Consider the following 16,215-nt stretch of genomic DNA (forward strand, 5'->3'; position numbering starts at 1 on the left):
TCAAAAGGCCCAGGATGTTGCAAGCCAAAGGATCCTGCACACTAGACAGAATGGGCATCACTTGTTATCTAATCTAAACAAAGAGTGTCGAGATGTTTTAAAAATCAGCCCAGCCTATGACCTTGCAGCATCTATAGTTAGCAAATTCCCCATGACTGGAGTGACATCATTAGGTCTGAGCAGTGGGCATTTTATTTATCTGGAACACTGCCATTGATTCTGTTTGTGGCTGGCAGGATGAGGAGCAGGCACTTCTGCCCATTCACTCAGACTCATTTCCAACATACCACAGGCTCAGGTGGGTCCCAAAGAGCATTTTTAATGTGTTTGCTTCTGTCTTGCCCTCTGTCCTGGCAGCCTCTTGCTTCAGGTCATCTCCTGCTCCAAAACTCACGGGCTTTCCCTCTCTAAACTGACAAAGGCAAGGGTTAACTCAAGTGTTTGGAGAAGGATGGGCTCCTGTGCTCATCTAAAGAGCGAGGTACCAGAACATTCTCCCCAAATTGGAGAAAAGAGGAAAAAAGGGGAGATGTGACGTATCTGGCTTTGCTGATTGGACAAATGGTGTCATGTGCTCCTGCTCTGAGACCCGGCACAGAACCCAGCCACACAAATAATGTCCCAGTCTACCTGGAAATGGGGCCCACTAAGGCAGAAACATCCATTCAAATGACAGTTGGCTAGAGTAATTTTAAGTAACGAGAAGCAGTGTGCCAGGAATGTACTGACCACAAGGAGCTCAGCAGGTCTCAGCCCCTTTTTGCCCTTCACCAGGCACCTCTGGACAGTGCACGGTCCCAGGGGTCCTCCCTGGCACCCCCATGGTTCTGTCTGGCATCACCAAGGCTAAAACTTCTCGGGAAATTAAGCTCCAGAATCAATCTCTGACATTGGCCACATAAGGTCCTTTCCAAATAAGTGGCCAATAAGAAAAAGACCCTGACAAGGCAAGAACAATCTGTCAAAGGGATGGGGTGGACACTCGGGTTTCTTTACGGGGTCAGAGAAGAGCAGGGCTGGCCCAGTATTCCTCAACCCATCCGAATCCCCAGCTCTGCTCTGAAGAGAGGCAATCTGTCTCTCCTTTGCACTAGCTGGTTCTCAAAGGGATCTTCCTCAGCCCGCCTTCTTCATGATTCTTTCAAGAGCCTTAAGGCCTTGTAAGGAAAGAGCAAGGGCAGGAACAGAGAGATGAACAAGAGAGGAAGGGGGGAGGGAGGGAGGGAGGGAGGGAGGGAGGGAGGGAGGGAGGGAGGGAGGGAGGGAGGGAGGGAACACAGAGACAGACAGGTGAGAAGTGGAGGCAGGGAGCACAGGAAGGAAAGAGAGGGAGACTTCTTTTAAGGTAGAACAGCTTCCTCTGCCAGAGTGGGGGAAATGTTTATACCATCAGCAAAATGTAAATCTATACAGAATGTTCCCAAGGGATTCTTTTTTAGGTGCTACAAATTATGATCAATTTCCATAAAGTGTAGTTAAAAAAACAGAATATTAACGGGGGATAATAATTTGAGCAGGAACTTGAGTGAGCTAATGGGGCAGGGAAACCTGCAGTCAATAAATACAATGAAATGAAAGAAAGGAGCTCCCACCCCACCCCGCAAAAAAGGAGATGACATGTGTGTCTGAGTACCAGCTGTGCCACCAACCCTGTGGCCTTAAGTAGTCACCTCGCATTAACCCTAAATTACCCCCACCGGGGGTTACTTAAACTCCAAACAAAATAGCTTATGTGAGAACTGTTTAGCAACTATAAATCCCTATTCAACTCCAAGTACCACAACTATTCTCCTACAAGCTGGGCTCCTCAACTCACATCCCCAAGCTACCACAGTTTAGCATCATTTTACTGATGTAAAGCAGGCATTACCGAGTTCTGGATTACACTCTGGCTTGAATAAAATACAGAAAAAAAAATTCATCATCCACGTCTTTATCTTTGGCTTTTAAATGGAGGGCTTAATCCCCTCACACAACACCCCAAAGCCTGTTACCCTATGAAAGGAGAGTACTAACCCTCAATTTCGGGACCAGTTACAAGTGATTCAAGTGAAGACACTTATAATTTAGTGTGTAAGAATGTGTGCTGGAACATAATTAGGGCCTCTGAGTGAGAGCAGGTGCGTTAGGCTGATTCATGGAATATTCTAGAGACAACCCTGGGTAAGAAGCCAGGGAGGAGAAAAGAGGAAGAATGGTCCCAGTGTGTGCACAGCAGCTAAGCCACTTATGGTTCCTGCAGTGGACCTCAATGGGAAGGAGCAGAGGGGAGCCCTGTCCTCCCTAGCCAGCATTATGCATTATGCCTGCTTGGCATTGAAGCCCTTGAAACCATGGTCCAAGTAGCTAGGGCCAGGCTGTGTGCCTCCCCTCAGTTCCCAGCTTAATTTATATGATAATTAGTGTCTGCTGCCAGAAGCAATAGCATCTGCCAGAAGTAAAGTCCTCATAAAACCAAACCGACGAGGACGTGTGCTGTGAGGCCATCAGAGTGCTGACTAAGAGCTTCCTTTTATCTCTTTCTGAAGCCCTAAAGTGCTATTCGTGTTATTACTAGCCGGGAATTTTTTAACATCCCTACGCTGACGGCAGTGATTTAACACATGCACGAAACAATAGTGCTTCACGCCACTTAATAAACCTTTGGGCTGTGTGACTTCCAGCTTTCTTGCTGGCTGGATTTTATGGTCTGGTAGCTCCTGAACAGTCTAGTATACAAGCCACAGAAACGGTATAAAGATGATGTGAAAGAGGCTGTATTTGTGCCCTTGTGGATGCATTTGATGAATGAGGCACACTCCATGACCACAGACTCCCTCAAAGATGCTTTGGCCCACTTTACCCACTGAGCTTAAACACTACAATAAGCCTCTGGGCAAGGATCAAGCTGAGTGAGTGGTGGTTGGCCTAGCCCTACACCAAATTTTTTCCAAAACATCTGCCAGAGTAAGAGTTAAATATCCTGACCACCTGCTTAAGCTGGAGCCATACTGTTACCCTTCTCAGGAAAGAATCCATCCACCTTTCAAATATCTGAATGCCACAGGTAAGCAGCCTGAAATGAAATGACATGTGCAACAAAGAGAAGCAATTTCCCTTGGATAGATTCAAATGATCACGTTAAAGGATGCATAAAATAGCAGTGTTAACAGCACTCTCCTAGAAGGCAGGAAGCGTGGGGGATGGGCAAGGCCCCTGTGTCCATCAGGGTCTTGGTACTGTCATCTGCAATAACAAAAGCAATGATGGCTGTGCCACCTACCTGCGAGGTTGGCATGGAGATCATATCCCAACTACAGGAAACATAAAGAACAGATATGAAACATTCTCACCACACGCAGGGAAACAATAAAGCGAGGTGATAGCTGTGTTCATTAGCTGGATTTAATCTTCTTACTGTATACACATACATTGGAACATCACATTGTGTCAGTGAGATGCATGACTGTTATTTGCCACATCAATTGAATTTTAAACTACAGAGGGATGCACACTCTGAGAACTATGATGTATTATAAAAATAAATAAATAGAATAGTATACATTACAAATGGCGTATTTTTTTTTCACTCTGATTCAAGGATTTTAGCAAGTAGCCATCTCCATGATATCCGTGCATTCCATTTACAGTGAGTTATCATTGGGCATTCCTCAACCTGGGGTGGTTAAGAATACAGAAATCAAAATGTCAAACTTTAGGAATTGTAGGATTTGTCTAAAGAATTTAAATGAATGCCTAATGCCTACCAAACCTAATGAAACAAAGTGATGCAAATTCAATCTGCAGTGGCTAGTGAGGCTCCTGCAACTGAGCCCAGCAGCATGCCAAGCTCTCATCAGGCATGGACTCATTTTTAAAGGCATGTTGCCCAGTGAAAAGTTGACAACATACCTAATGTGAGGTAGGTGGAGACTCGTAATCACGCACACATCTCTCTTTCTTAGCCCATTGTTGGCCCCAAATTTGATAGTAAGATGCACTGTCAGTATTTATATTTTCCCAGCAAACAGAGTCCTAGGAGAGTACAGTTTGGGTCTCTCAGACCTCGATGTTGCTCCTCTGCAGGCAATATTTCTCTAGTCTCCCGTGTCTGTGCTTTAACCTGTTTTCCTGAGGTGTGTATGGTAGCCACGCCATTTGCAAAGGAACTCACTGGCTCTCTGGGGTAAGACCCAGGAGCACTGCTGACCACTGCCTTGATGATGCCCTCTGCCGGCTGCCTACTGTGGCTGCCACGCCCCAGACATCCCGTGGCATCTGGTGCCCAGCTGTTCTTCTTCTGCCGTGTACCTCCACTCCTCTCAGAATGACAACTCAACCTCTACCTGCAATGTTTCTTTCTTGCCTACCATCTTCCATAATTTACCCTTCAAAACCTTTCATTATTATTCATATACCTTAGATACCTACTAGTTACATCTTTGGTCATGTCCCCTACTTAATTTTAAATTCTTAGAGGCACAGATTAGTTTTATTATCTCTTTAAAATTATTCTTATTATTATTGTGGAGTGTCTGTGTCTGTCTGTCTGTCTGTCTGTGTGCAGGCATGCATATGCCACAGCACCTATGTGAAAGTCAAAGGCCAACTTTGGAGAGTCAGTTCTCTCCTTCCACCATGGGCTCCTGGGACTGAATTTAGGTCATCAGGTGTACAAAACAAATGCCTTACCCAATGAGCCATCTCACTGGCCCTTAATTTGACTATCTTTCATAGTTAAAGTCAATATTGCCATGCTGTTTTCAGGACAGTGGGTGGCCCTTCCACACGGTGCCTCAGTCTCCACAGACTATCAAGAGCACTGTTGACTAGCCTTTGCTTGAGCAACCTGCTGAGGTCATTTTCTGAAGGATGAGTTTAGGTCGTGTGGGTTGCATACAATTTCATAAAATGTAAAAATTAAATGAATAAAAATACGAAGGGTGCAACTGCTACATCTCAATTATATTTAAATACTAAAAGCTGACTCAATCAATAAAAAAGATGTTTCTGTTGCTACTTGTCATTGCTTATCTAAACCTTAGATCCTAAGAAATACAGCAAAGAAGAGATTAGCTGCAATCTTCAAAGCTAATGCCAAGTACTTTAGTGAGAATGTAATTAGCTGGGGATTTGAGGGGTATTCCTCAAAACACAATCTTGAGGTGGTGCAGGGCTTACACATAAAAGGAAATAAATACTTTTGATGGATCACTTCAAGAAATGAAAACAAGTTGTAACAGCCAAATACGATTCTCACCAATGACTCCATTGGAAGATAAGGTAGAAGACAACACCTCATAAAACTTAGTATCAGTGAACAATAATCAGAATTAACATTTTGGAAAACGCTAAATGCAGAACATGTACAACAGAAAGTATATGTTCTATGTACAGAAAGACAGATTTTTGAAAGAAAAATACCTTGATAAATAAATATTCAAGGACACAAACTACTAATAAATATTTGGAAACACATTCAAATTCTCTAGAATCCAAAAACATAATTTAAGGCATGACATCATCTTGAAACTATCAGATTGGCAAAAATATAAAGAATGCTACCACTGCAGGCATAAATACAGCTCTCTAGACACTGTCAGTGAGAATACAGATTAAAAGCTCTCTGGAGGCCAATCTGGTACCACATTACCAAACCCTTTACATATCTACTCCAAGCAATTCCACTTAAGAATACATCCTGCCAGCTAAAGGCTATAATTCCAGCACTTGGGAGGCTGAGGCAGGAAAAGCAGCATTTCAAGGCATCTGAGTTACATAGTGAGACCCTGAATCAAAAAACTAAAGGCCGGGATGTAGCTCGGTGATAGATATGAGGTTGATCTCTAGCATCCAAGAAAATATTACACAAATATGTGTTCATGCTATCATGATATATAACAACAAAAACATTGAACATAACAAGAAATGAACCAAGAGTGGAATCATTCAATAGTCATATACTACCATGGTATTAAATTATCATTGTCTATTTTCTAAATATTTTATTTTTATTATTTTTTAATTGTGTGTATGCATGGGGGACTGCCCATGAGTGCAGGTGCTCTCAAAGGCCAGAGGAGTTGGATCACCTGAAGCTGGAGTTACACATGGTTATGAGTTACCCTATACGAGTGCTGGGAACCCAACTTGGGTCTTCTGCAAGCACAGTACATACTCATAACCACTAGTGATTCCTCTGCTCTGCATTGTGTTTCCTTAAATGAAAGAGTGGGACTACAAAATACATGCAAGAGTACGACCTAGGCTTTGTAAAATAGTAAGAAACAAGGAAAGAAGTAGAAGAGAAACAGAAGAAAGCAAAGAGTAAAGGGTGTGTGTGTGTGTGTGTGTGTGTGTGTGTGTGTGTGTACACATAGGTGTGTGTGTATGTGTGTGTCTCTCTGTGTGTATGTATTGTGTCTGTGTCTGTGTCTGTGTCTGTCTCTGTCTCTGTATGGTAGAAGGATGAGTTTGGGGGGCACTTATATTTTTCTAAGTTGACAGGTTCCCTAAATCATCATTTTTACTATGTAGATAAATCTGAATGGTGACTATATCTGCATGAGTACTTTGCAACTGGAGAGAAATCTCTCAATAAATTTGCCTTCTTTATTTTCTGAAATGGTTATCTGTTGTTTCAAATTAAGCACAAAGGAATTTCTTTTTCTATTACAAAGTGAATCTAGTTACAAAGAAAAAGAAGAAAAAACAGAAGATTGTGAAAGAGAGAGGGAGGGGAAGAATGAGAGAGGGGAACAGAGGAGGAAGAGGAAGGAAAGGTAATGAGGGAATGTCTTTCTGTACGCTGTGAAAATATGTTGCTCTGATTGGTTGATAAACAAAGCCGTTTGGCCTATGGCAAGGCAGCTTAGAAGCTGGTGGGAAATCCAAACAGATAGACAGGAGGAGAAAGGAGAGGAAAAAGCAGACATGCCAGCAGACTGGTAAGCCATGGCCATGGGGCAACTTATAGATTAATAGAGTGGGTTAATTTAAGATATAAGACCTAGCTAGCAAGAAGCTTGAGCCACAGGCCATGGCCATGCAATTTGTAACTGATAGAAGCCTCTGTGTGTTTACTTGGGTCTGAGCAGTTGCAGAACCAGGCGGGACACAGGAATTTTATAAATGGCTGTGGGACCTCGGTGCCAGGTGAGACCAGGAAAACTTCTAGCTACAGAAAGGGAAGTCCGAGAACAAGGAGAGGGCAGACAGGGAGAGAAGGGGGAGTAAAGCCTCTGCATACCAGAAACCCTTCCAAACGTTCAGTGCCTCTGTGGGGAGGATTTTATTGGTGATGGAGCTGAAAACACCATGTCACGAAGCTGATACTGGTTAATCAAGTGCTAACAACTGACTTCCTGGAATGCTTCGTGCATCCCATGATCTGGGATAAACAATGGTCACATCAGCAGACAGCACCTAATGAAATGCTGATGAGATACTCCGGCTTCGGGAGGTGAACACAGATCCAACTGATATGGAACCCAGCAGCTCTAATATCAAGGAGCATGGTCTGCCTTGAACCCCCAGATTCATCTTGTCTCACCTCTCCCAGCTGAAGGAAGGGAAAAACCTGTAACAGCACAGTGGTAAAAAGAAAGAAAGAAAAGAAAAGCAAGTTGACAGATCCCCATCCTGTTAGACAGACGTTGTGTTGTGAATGACTCTAAAATGGTTTACTCTTCCTACCTCTTCAAATACCGAAAAGGTAAAAGTAAGGGCATTCTTTCTTTTCCAAGACTACACATGAGGTTTCAGTAACTGCCAAGATTTCAATTTTCATCCTTACCCATCAGTATTAAAGATTTAATCTAACTGTTCTGCTCAGACTCACATTGAAAGTATACAGTTTCAAAAGCCACAGAACCTTTTCCTCGTGCTAGAGTCTTCTAGAAATTTCTCCTATAGCGTTAGAAAATTAAAATTTTGATTAAAATGCTTTTGAAAAGGATAACTACATATGTACGAACACCACCTACGTCACTCTGTTCTCTGGGGCCATGACAATCACTATCCCTGTGTGGCCACTCACGTGAACCAGGCTAGTCCAGACCACGATGAGCTCTGTAGCTCACAGGCTACATTTCAGAGACAATGCAAGGTAGACATAACACATTTACATATTTGGGGTGTGTTGGGCTAAATATGACTTCAGTAGTTTCTTTTTACCTTCTTAACTATTGGGAGATTTCAAATGACGCAGTTTTTGTTGCATTTGTCGGGGATGGTAGTGGTTTAGGATATTACTTTGCCATGTCAGGATTCTTAGTACTGTCCCTCAAACTCTACAGGCTCACTATAGTGCCTAGAAAATAAGTCTTCATCAATGCCATCTTCAGGGGTGTCTACAAAACTGTCATCAGTTATCTATTTTCCACCAAGGGACTCTGATGGCCTAAAGTTCCAGCTCTACTGTGATCAGTCATCAGTGTCCCACGCCCCATGGTCTTTTATCCCACATGCTTTTTATGCACGGTCTTTGATGCCACACATGCTTGAGTGATGGAGAGGAGTCCCATCACTACTGATGACGAAATGTGTAACTTTCCATTTGGGGTTCAAATTCAATTATCACAGGGTAAACACAATGAAGTGCCTTGACCATCCCTTGAGAAACTCTAGAACTCCCTCTGTACCCAGCAGGAAATGCTCATCATCTTGAATCTGCCCAAAGGTGAACTCTAAAATCAATTACCATGGTTTCCAGAAAAGAAACCCAGCAAACTAAAGTTGTTTTTTGTTTGTTTGTTTGTTTTCTATTTGAAAAAAGCAGCTCAAGATAAAGAGAGAAGGTGAGGCAGTGGTTTCGTGACATCCTCACTGTCCCAACCTTCTCCACATCCTGCATTGCTTTTGTGGCTTCAGGATGGTCCAAAGGGTCCAGGCAATATCCTCAAATGCCAACCATGAAGAAAAGTGAAGGACAGAGACACAGGTCAGGCAGTCCTTTCTCAGGAGAAAACTTCTGCTTTTGTCTTATTACACTGAACTGCCCCTCCTGCCACTCCCATTACCCCCAAGGAATAGTGAGGTGCTTTCCCTAGGAATATGGCTGCCTCAGAATTCTGCAATAAGAGGGGACAGTAAATGGATTAGGGTGGGAGGTCGTGGGCGTCTACTGTAACTGTGTCTTTACCAATATGCTTACAAGTCTTTAAGAGAAAGAGAAGGAAGTGTCAAGAGAGAAAGAAATTACTGAAGAATTCAGCAGATTCCACAGTATTAGTGTTGGACACAGGGTAAGGAGAATGAAAGCTTTGACAACATAGTATCTGTATATGAACTCTTCCATTTTCTGGAAAACTTTGTGTTTAAATAGTCCTTCAAGTAACTTTCCACATGATAAAAACACAGTCAACCAGCCAATAATAATTTGCTGAAAGTTCAGCTCAGACCTTATCAAACAACTGCCCTGAAAAGTTCACTGGCCATTCGCAGGTTGCTATTCAATATGGCTCCCTTATACTTACAGTTTTACTTCCCTTTATTTACTTCCATCCAACGGGACAAGCCCATACCCCAAACACTACAGCTTTGTTCCAAGGCATTTGCAAACTAAACTCAAGTCACTGATCTCTGTAAGGTCGAAACTACTCAAACTGATCCGAGGTGATCTTGCAACAAGAACCACCGTGTCTGCCATCTTTCCGAGCACCACCCCAAGGTCTTTCACTTTCAAGGACACTGAAATGTGGTTGTGCGGATCTCACAAGTATGGAGGCCCAGCCAAGGCAGGTAGAGAATGCGAGCATGCTGCCCAGGTGCCGATGATGTGCTCTTGGTTTGGGAAACATTCTAAGTGACTCAGGGCTGAACAAGCCTATTCACAGTTTAGCTTCAGCAAAACTTGGGTTTCTAAACTATTGTGAATCTTTGTGTCACTGGCAGAAAGTCCAAACTTCACGTGATTCGTCCACAAGCACTACTGATCTGTTCTCTGACACGGCGCACGTTTTCCACAGCTGGCCCTTCCCAACAGTACAGTCTTTCTTACTCCCACTCTCATTTGAGCCAAATGAAACCCTACTTCAAGGTTCAGTGTATGCTTCAGTTTCCACAAAGCCTTTCCTGCCTCTCCGCTGCAATCACTCTCCATTTTGATATTCCCTGTCTGCAAATTAATCACTTTCTTTGTTATGTCTCTTGCTGTTTTCTTTTATCACACTTGGTGACTAGTCCCATCCTTTTCCCCCAAGATCAAAAGTTTGAGTCTATACCTCACTTTCCATTGTGAGGTTCACACATAGTAAATGTACAGAAATCCAATTGCATCTAATTAACTCCGAACGTTTTCTATTGTGGAACAAGTAAAGGTAATATAAAACTAGTCATGAATTATGACTCCAAAATAGTAACAGCTCAATGCTTCCATTTTGAAGCCCTGACAAACACCTGAAGGGCTACCCTTTGCCTTGGGAAAGAAAAGCTGGTCCCCAGACTATACAAAGCTTTAGTAGTCTCCTATGCAGCCCAAGGGTTCCTGCATAACCTCAGTGCAGAATCCAGAAAGATAGAAATGCTTATGCATCTAGAAAAGGTGAAGAGATGTTCTAAAGCAAAACAGGAGCAAGGATATTTGTGCCATTTTAAATGCAGCTTTAAGCAGAAAGGACTCTTAGGATAACAGCCATTTCCGTGGTTGGTGAGCAAAGCAATTGACATCAGGTTCTCTTGGGAAACTGAGGCTGTGCTGTGAAATCTGCATCCGCTTATGATTCCAATTATGCGTGCAGCTTTTGGCCAGAATCATCTTATAACTAGCAGGTACTCATGCAGAAGACTAAAGACAGGAGTTCTAGTTTCTATTACTCAAAACAATTCTTTAAACTCTAGTATTTCATATTGTTTTAAATTATATCATAGAATTTTTTTATTTGTAACAAGAAAATATAACTAATCCTTCGAAGCAATGAGAAGTGTGTTGTGAATGTAAATGTAATAGACAGAAGGGAGAGATATTTCTAAAAACTCATGTTTTATAAAGAACTTATATCTGAAAAAAACAAGAGTAACCAATAAGCAAATGAACATCCCAATTTGAAAATGGGAAGACTATCTGAACAGACACCCCACCAAAGAACACACGCATGCGCTAAAGACGCATATAAGGGAGCCCACGTCACTTATCATCAGGAACTGCAGGTTAAAACAGCAAGGCTTTATAGCTACCAGCATGGCCACAATTCTAAACAACGAAAACACCAGAGACTGGCAAAGATGGGAAATACAAACTCTTCTTGATTGGTGGGAATGAAGCCTGTAGAAGACGGCTTGGCAAATTCACACCAAGTTGATGTATGCTTACCGTAAAATTTATCAAGTATTCTCCTAGATACATGGCCAAGCAAACTGAAAACATGTCAACACAGAAATCTTCACAGAAACGCTTACAGCAGGTTTAAAGCTGCCAAAATGTGGACGCAATCAAGATGTACTTCAGCAGGCAAACAAAGAACACGGTGCATTGGACGGTACCTCAGTGATAACGCACGAAAGAACATGGGGGAGTCTTCAACACATAGGAGTAAGTGATGGAACAAACCTAGATTTTACACGCTGTATTATTTCTGCTGTGTGCCCTACTGGAGAGGGCACAATGAGCCAATGTAAAGACCAGAATTGCCTAGAGGTCGAGGGAGGGGAAGGAAGGATGAGTAAGTGGAAAACTGAGATACTAAACAGGGAAAGCATTATCTTGAGTAAGTTGTAATAATACGCCTATGTATATGTGGACACCTGTTCTCTACCAGTTCTGAAAAGCTCCAGAACAGTGCTTCTCTGGGTGGTTTGAAAATGCTCTTGAACTGTCGTGTTCTCTCAAGAACAACACAAAGCTTTAGAGAAGCCACAGAAACAGGGAAGGTGACAGGTATAGCAGCAGGGCTCTGTACAAGGCCAAGGCCCAACCCCAAGCATGTCCTTCTCTTTATACTTGTGTTTGTGCGAGCACTACCAGACACCATTTCAAATCTCCTCTGGACGCAGTCCGGAGCCCCTTTTACTCCTTTCAACACAGTAAATGGAGTGGCGCTACGCTCTGAAACAGGACATTCCAAACTTTGCGCTCCGTGTGGAAGTGACTCCACAGTGGGTTCTTTCTGTTAACTCCTGCTCACAGTTTATTATTCCCTCAGCTCTTGGCAGGGAAAGGAAGCAGGTAGTTCTGTATTGTGGATTCGTGTTCCTTCAGCTTCACTTCTGAGAATTAGTTAAACTTCATTCTTCAAGGGCATTTCCCTTTTTCTTCAGCCAAGAATGAAGCTCCCCCCACCTAAGACCTAGAATTATGACCAGTGTGGATGCAAACTCAAAACCATGTGTTCTACTTAGAAATTCTCAGTAGAATTGGGGGTTTTTCTTTACCCCAATCCACCCACAACCTAAGCAGAGATGTATGTGTCCCCCCCCACACACACACACACACACACTCCAATTCCCTCTCCAGGTTTCTCCCAGTTCTTCCGCTGGCCCTTTACTGTGTGGGGCACCAACACAGCATGGGAGTTCTGGTTGACCTGCACCCCATCTTGGGCTTCACTTCCTGGAACCCTATACACATCCTGTTAAAACTCACACTGCAGGCTCTGGGAAATCAATGGCTTATATAGGGACACTGCCATTCCAGTGGTCGCTGACCTCCACCTCAGTTCACCTTGTCTTACCAGTTCTGGCCTCCCAGGAACTCCATTATTTTTCTGCCAGTTCAGCCATGCTCTAAAAACCACATGGGGCTGGAGAGATGGCTCAGTGGTTAAGAGCACTGGCTGCTCCTCCAGAGGACCCAGGTTTCGTTTCCAGCACCCATATGCTGACTTACAACCATGTGCAACTCCTCTCCCAGGGAATGTGACACTCCCTGGCCTCTGTGGGCATCAGGCGCACACACAGTGCACAGACAGACACGCAGGCAAAACACCCATACATGTTAATAAATCGATAAATATTTCTGAAAAGCCATTAGAACTGATGGAGAAATTCAGTATGTTTGAAGGATACTAACACTATCACACAAACAGCAGCACTTACATGTGCTAATATCAAACTCATTGATAAAAGAAATTAAAAATGCAGACCCATTTACAACATCTATAAAAAACAATATTTAAAAATAAATTTAATCAAAGAAGTCTTAATCTGTACAATTACAGTTACAAAATTCTGATGAAAGAAATTATAGAAGGCATAGAAAAGAGAAACACACCCAATGTTCATGGATCAGAAGTACCAGTACAGTTAACATGGCTGTGCTCTCCAAAGGGAGCTGAAATTCAATGAACTTCCCTTCAAAACACCAATGCCATCCTGCATAGAAATAAAAGAAAGCCTCTAAAATTCATGTGAAACTATAAAGGCTTGGAAAAGCCAAGACAACCCTACCCCCACCCTGCCAAATGTTGAAGGCATCACAGTGCCTGACATCAAAGGTACAAGGCTACAGTAACCAAAACAGCATGTTACTGGCAAAGAAATCAACACACAAATCAATGGAACAGAATACAAAACCCCAAAACTAATCCTCATCCCTTTAGCCTGGCTAGCTCAGTCAGTAGAGCACGGGACTCTTAATCACAGGGTTGTGGGTTCATGCCCTACATTGGGTGCCAAATAATGGGATAAATCCATGGAGTCTATTTAATGATCAAAAGAATTTATTTGGGGGTAAACTTACAACCATGGGAGATTTATCATAGAGTCCAGGAAAGCTGAACTATGTCCCATGGCAAACGGCTTAGTCCAAGATCTCAGCATCCAGGACCACAAAGTAGCCAAGAGGGGCCAGCATACGTGCATCCCAGGTCTTAAGGGTTCCAGGTGGCCATGCCACAGAGGCCGGTACCTCAAGGTCATAGGCAGGTGTAACAGCTACAGCTGCCTCACTAGGGGTGGTGCTTCAGGGCATGGCTCAAATGGCCACCCACTACATCGGGTGATTCTTCTTTTCATTGTATCAGGAGTATACACTGGAGAGGAGTCTTTTAAATGAATGCAGTGAGTAATACTGGATACACATATGCAAAACAATGACATGAGATTTCCTATCTCTTACCATACAAAAAATACCAACTCAAAACTTACCAAAGACCTGAATATTAAACTCTAAAATCACTACAAGAAAACACAGGAGAAAGACTTTAAGGCATTTGTATAGGCAAAGAATTTGGGGGATAGCCCCCTGAAAGCAGTCAACAAAAGTAAAAATGAGATTTCACCAAATAAGTTTCTGTACAAGAAGGTAACACAGGACAGTTAGGGCATGAGCCTGAGAATGGGAGAGAACATGTGCGAAGTGTCCCTCCAACAAGGACTTCCTATCCAGAGTACACAAGGCTATTTTTAATGTCTGAATGGACTTCTATCTAAAGAAGACATACAAATGGCCAGGAAGTGCTTGAAAAAATGCTCTCCCCATCACTAATCACCAGGTAAGTGTTTTCCAAAACCATAGTATCACTTGTTTCAGTAAGAATGGCTATTATCCAAACCTCTGAAAATAGTAAATGTTGGTGCAGATGCAAAGAAAAAGGAACTCTTTTATTCATTATTGATTGAAGAAAAACTAGTAAAATTATAGAAAACTGTACAGAAACAACTTTAAAAAAACAGCTATCATACGATCCAGACATCTCACCAACAAGTATATGCCTCAAAGCAATGAAGTCATTGTACCAAAGAGATGCCTGCAGCCCTCCACACCACCCTGCTGCACCATTCACGATAGCCAAGTCCGGACTCCAGCAAGCTGTCCACCAATGAATAAATAGGCCAGGAAAATACACTGTGTATGCACAGTGGAATGCTATTCAGTCTTAGAAAAATAAATGAAGTCTTGTCGTTTGCAGCAGCAGAGATGGAAGTGGAGGCCACGGTGCTAAGGGAAATAAGCCAGGCACAGAAAGAAAAATATAGTTCTCATTCACTTGTGGAAACTAAAATGTTGATCTGGAAAAATGAGGTGAAATGGTGGTCACTAGAGACTGAGAAGGGTGTGGAGGAAAGCGAACAGAAGGAAGTTAGATAAAGGGGTATCAAAACACAGACAGGAGAAATTCACTGAGAAATTCCTATAGCATGTAGGATAATTATAGGTTACGATAATTTATTATATTTTTCAAATAATTAAAAGAAACCAAAGTCCCCAGTATGTAGACATTACTGACATTCAAGAGGCTGAGTGTGTTTGTTACTATGATTTGATGAAGCTATGTACCAAATTATCATACTCTACCCCATAAAAATTAATGGTTATGTCTCCATAAAAATAGTCCATTTTAAAAATGCCTTTAAAAGTGCATCTCATGCAGCTTGTTTTGGGTCTTTTTGAGTTTCTCCAGACATGTAGTCTGTCATGCAAGTAAAACCAGAACTGTCTTATCCAGACGTTGGCACAGAATCTGGCTGCATGGCTATGCTGTCTCTAAACATGAAACCTTATCTGACTCATAAATCCAGGCAACATTTTTCAGGTTATTCCTTCTTTTTCCAACCTTCTGCCATACCCCTGAAAACCTGACATTTTCACCCCTTACCTCCTCAGGAGCTTGGTCTATCCCAGCTCACGGGGGCGGCTCTAATCTCACCTTCATGAACTCCCAGATTAAGGAACACTGATATTTGCATTTCTATTGAATTTCTGCCCTTACAGACACACACCTCGTTTTATTATTAATATATCTTTTTAAGTTGTTTTATTTTTAAAGCCAAGATAAACACATATTTAGGTTAATATACAATGTTGATCAAAAATCAAAATTGAACTTTTTTCACTTCTGTTTATTTTTGTGTGTTTGTGTGTGTGGAGATCAGAGGACAACATGCAGGTGTAGGTTCTCTCCCTCCACGTGTATCCCAAGAACTGAGCTCAGATCACCAGACCTAGGGGCAGACACCCTGACCCACTGGGACCTTCATAGCGGTTTACTGGTTAGTGCCAGCCCTCAAATTGTCAGCTACTGGTTTTCACAAAGGAGTTGTGCCAGTCAGCAAATCTTCCTTGATAAAGCAGGGGGCACCTGGATTTACACTCTGGGGAAAGTTTCTTCATCACCAGTAGCCAGCAGACCCCCGACGACTGTCGCTGTGTGCCTTAGTCAATCCTTTCTCTGGGATGGAAGTAGCTTTAGATGGCAACCATAAGAAAAGCAGTAGACAGTCGTGGTGTTGCACGCCTTTAATCCCAGCACGCGGGAGGCAGAGGCAGGCGGATCTCTGTGAGTTCGAGGCCAGCCTGGG

General features: G+C 42.7%; 1 protein-coding gene across 5 annotated transcripts in view; it reads right to left on the reverse strand.

Moving 5' to 3' along the window:
• The window catches only part of Fsip1 (fibrous sheath interacting protein 1), a 128,170-nt gene that overhangs the window by 69,262 nt on the left and 42,693 nt on the right, over positions 1 to 16,215 (reverse strand). Inside the window, exon 11 of one of the 5 annotated variants that reach the window (XM_059261129.1) lies at positions 3,367 to 3,655. The exons of the other annotated variants lie outside the window; for them this stretch is intronic. Coding sequence (XP_059117112.1) covers positions 3,566 to 3,655 — 90 coding nt within the window. The 3' untranslated portion in view covers positions 3,367 to 3,565. Of the gene's footprint in view, positions 1 to 3,366; positions 3,656 to 16,215 lie in introns of those variants that run through there. 5 annotated transcript variants of the gene reach the window in all.

Source organism: Peromyscus eremicus, chromosome 4 (genome assembly GCF_949786415.1).
Source record: "Peromyscus eremicus chromosome 4, PerEre_H2_v1, whole genome shotgun sequence".
NCBI lineage: Eukaryota > Metazoa > Chordata > Mammalia > Rodentia > Cricetidae > Peromyscus > Peromyscus eremicus.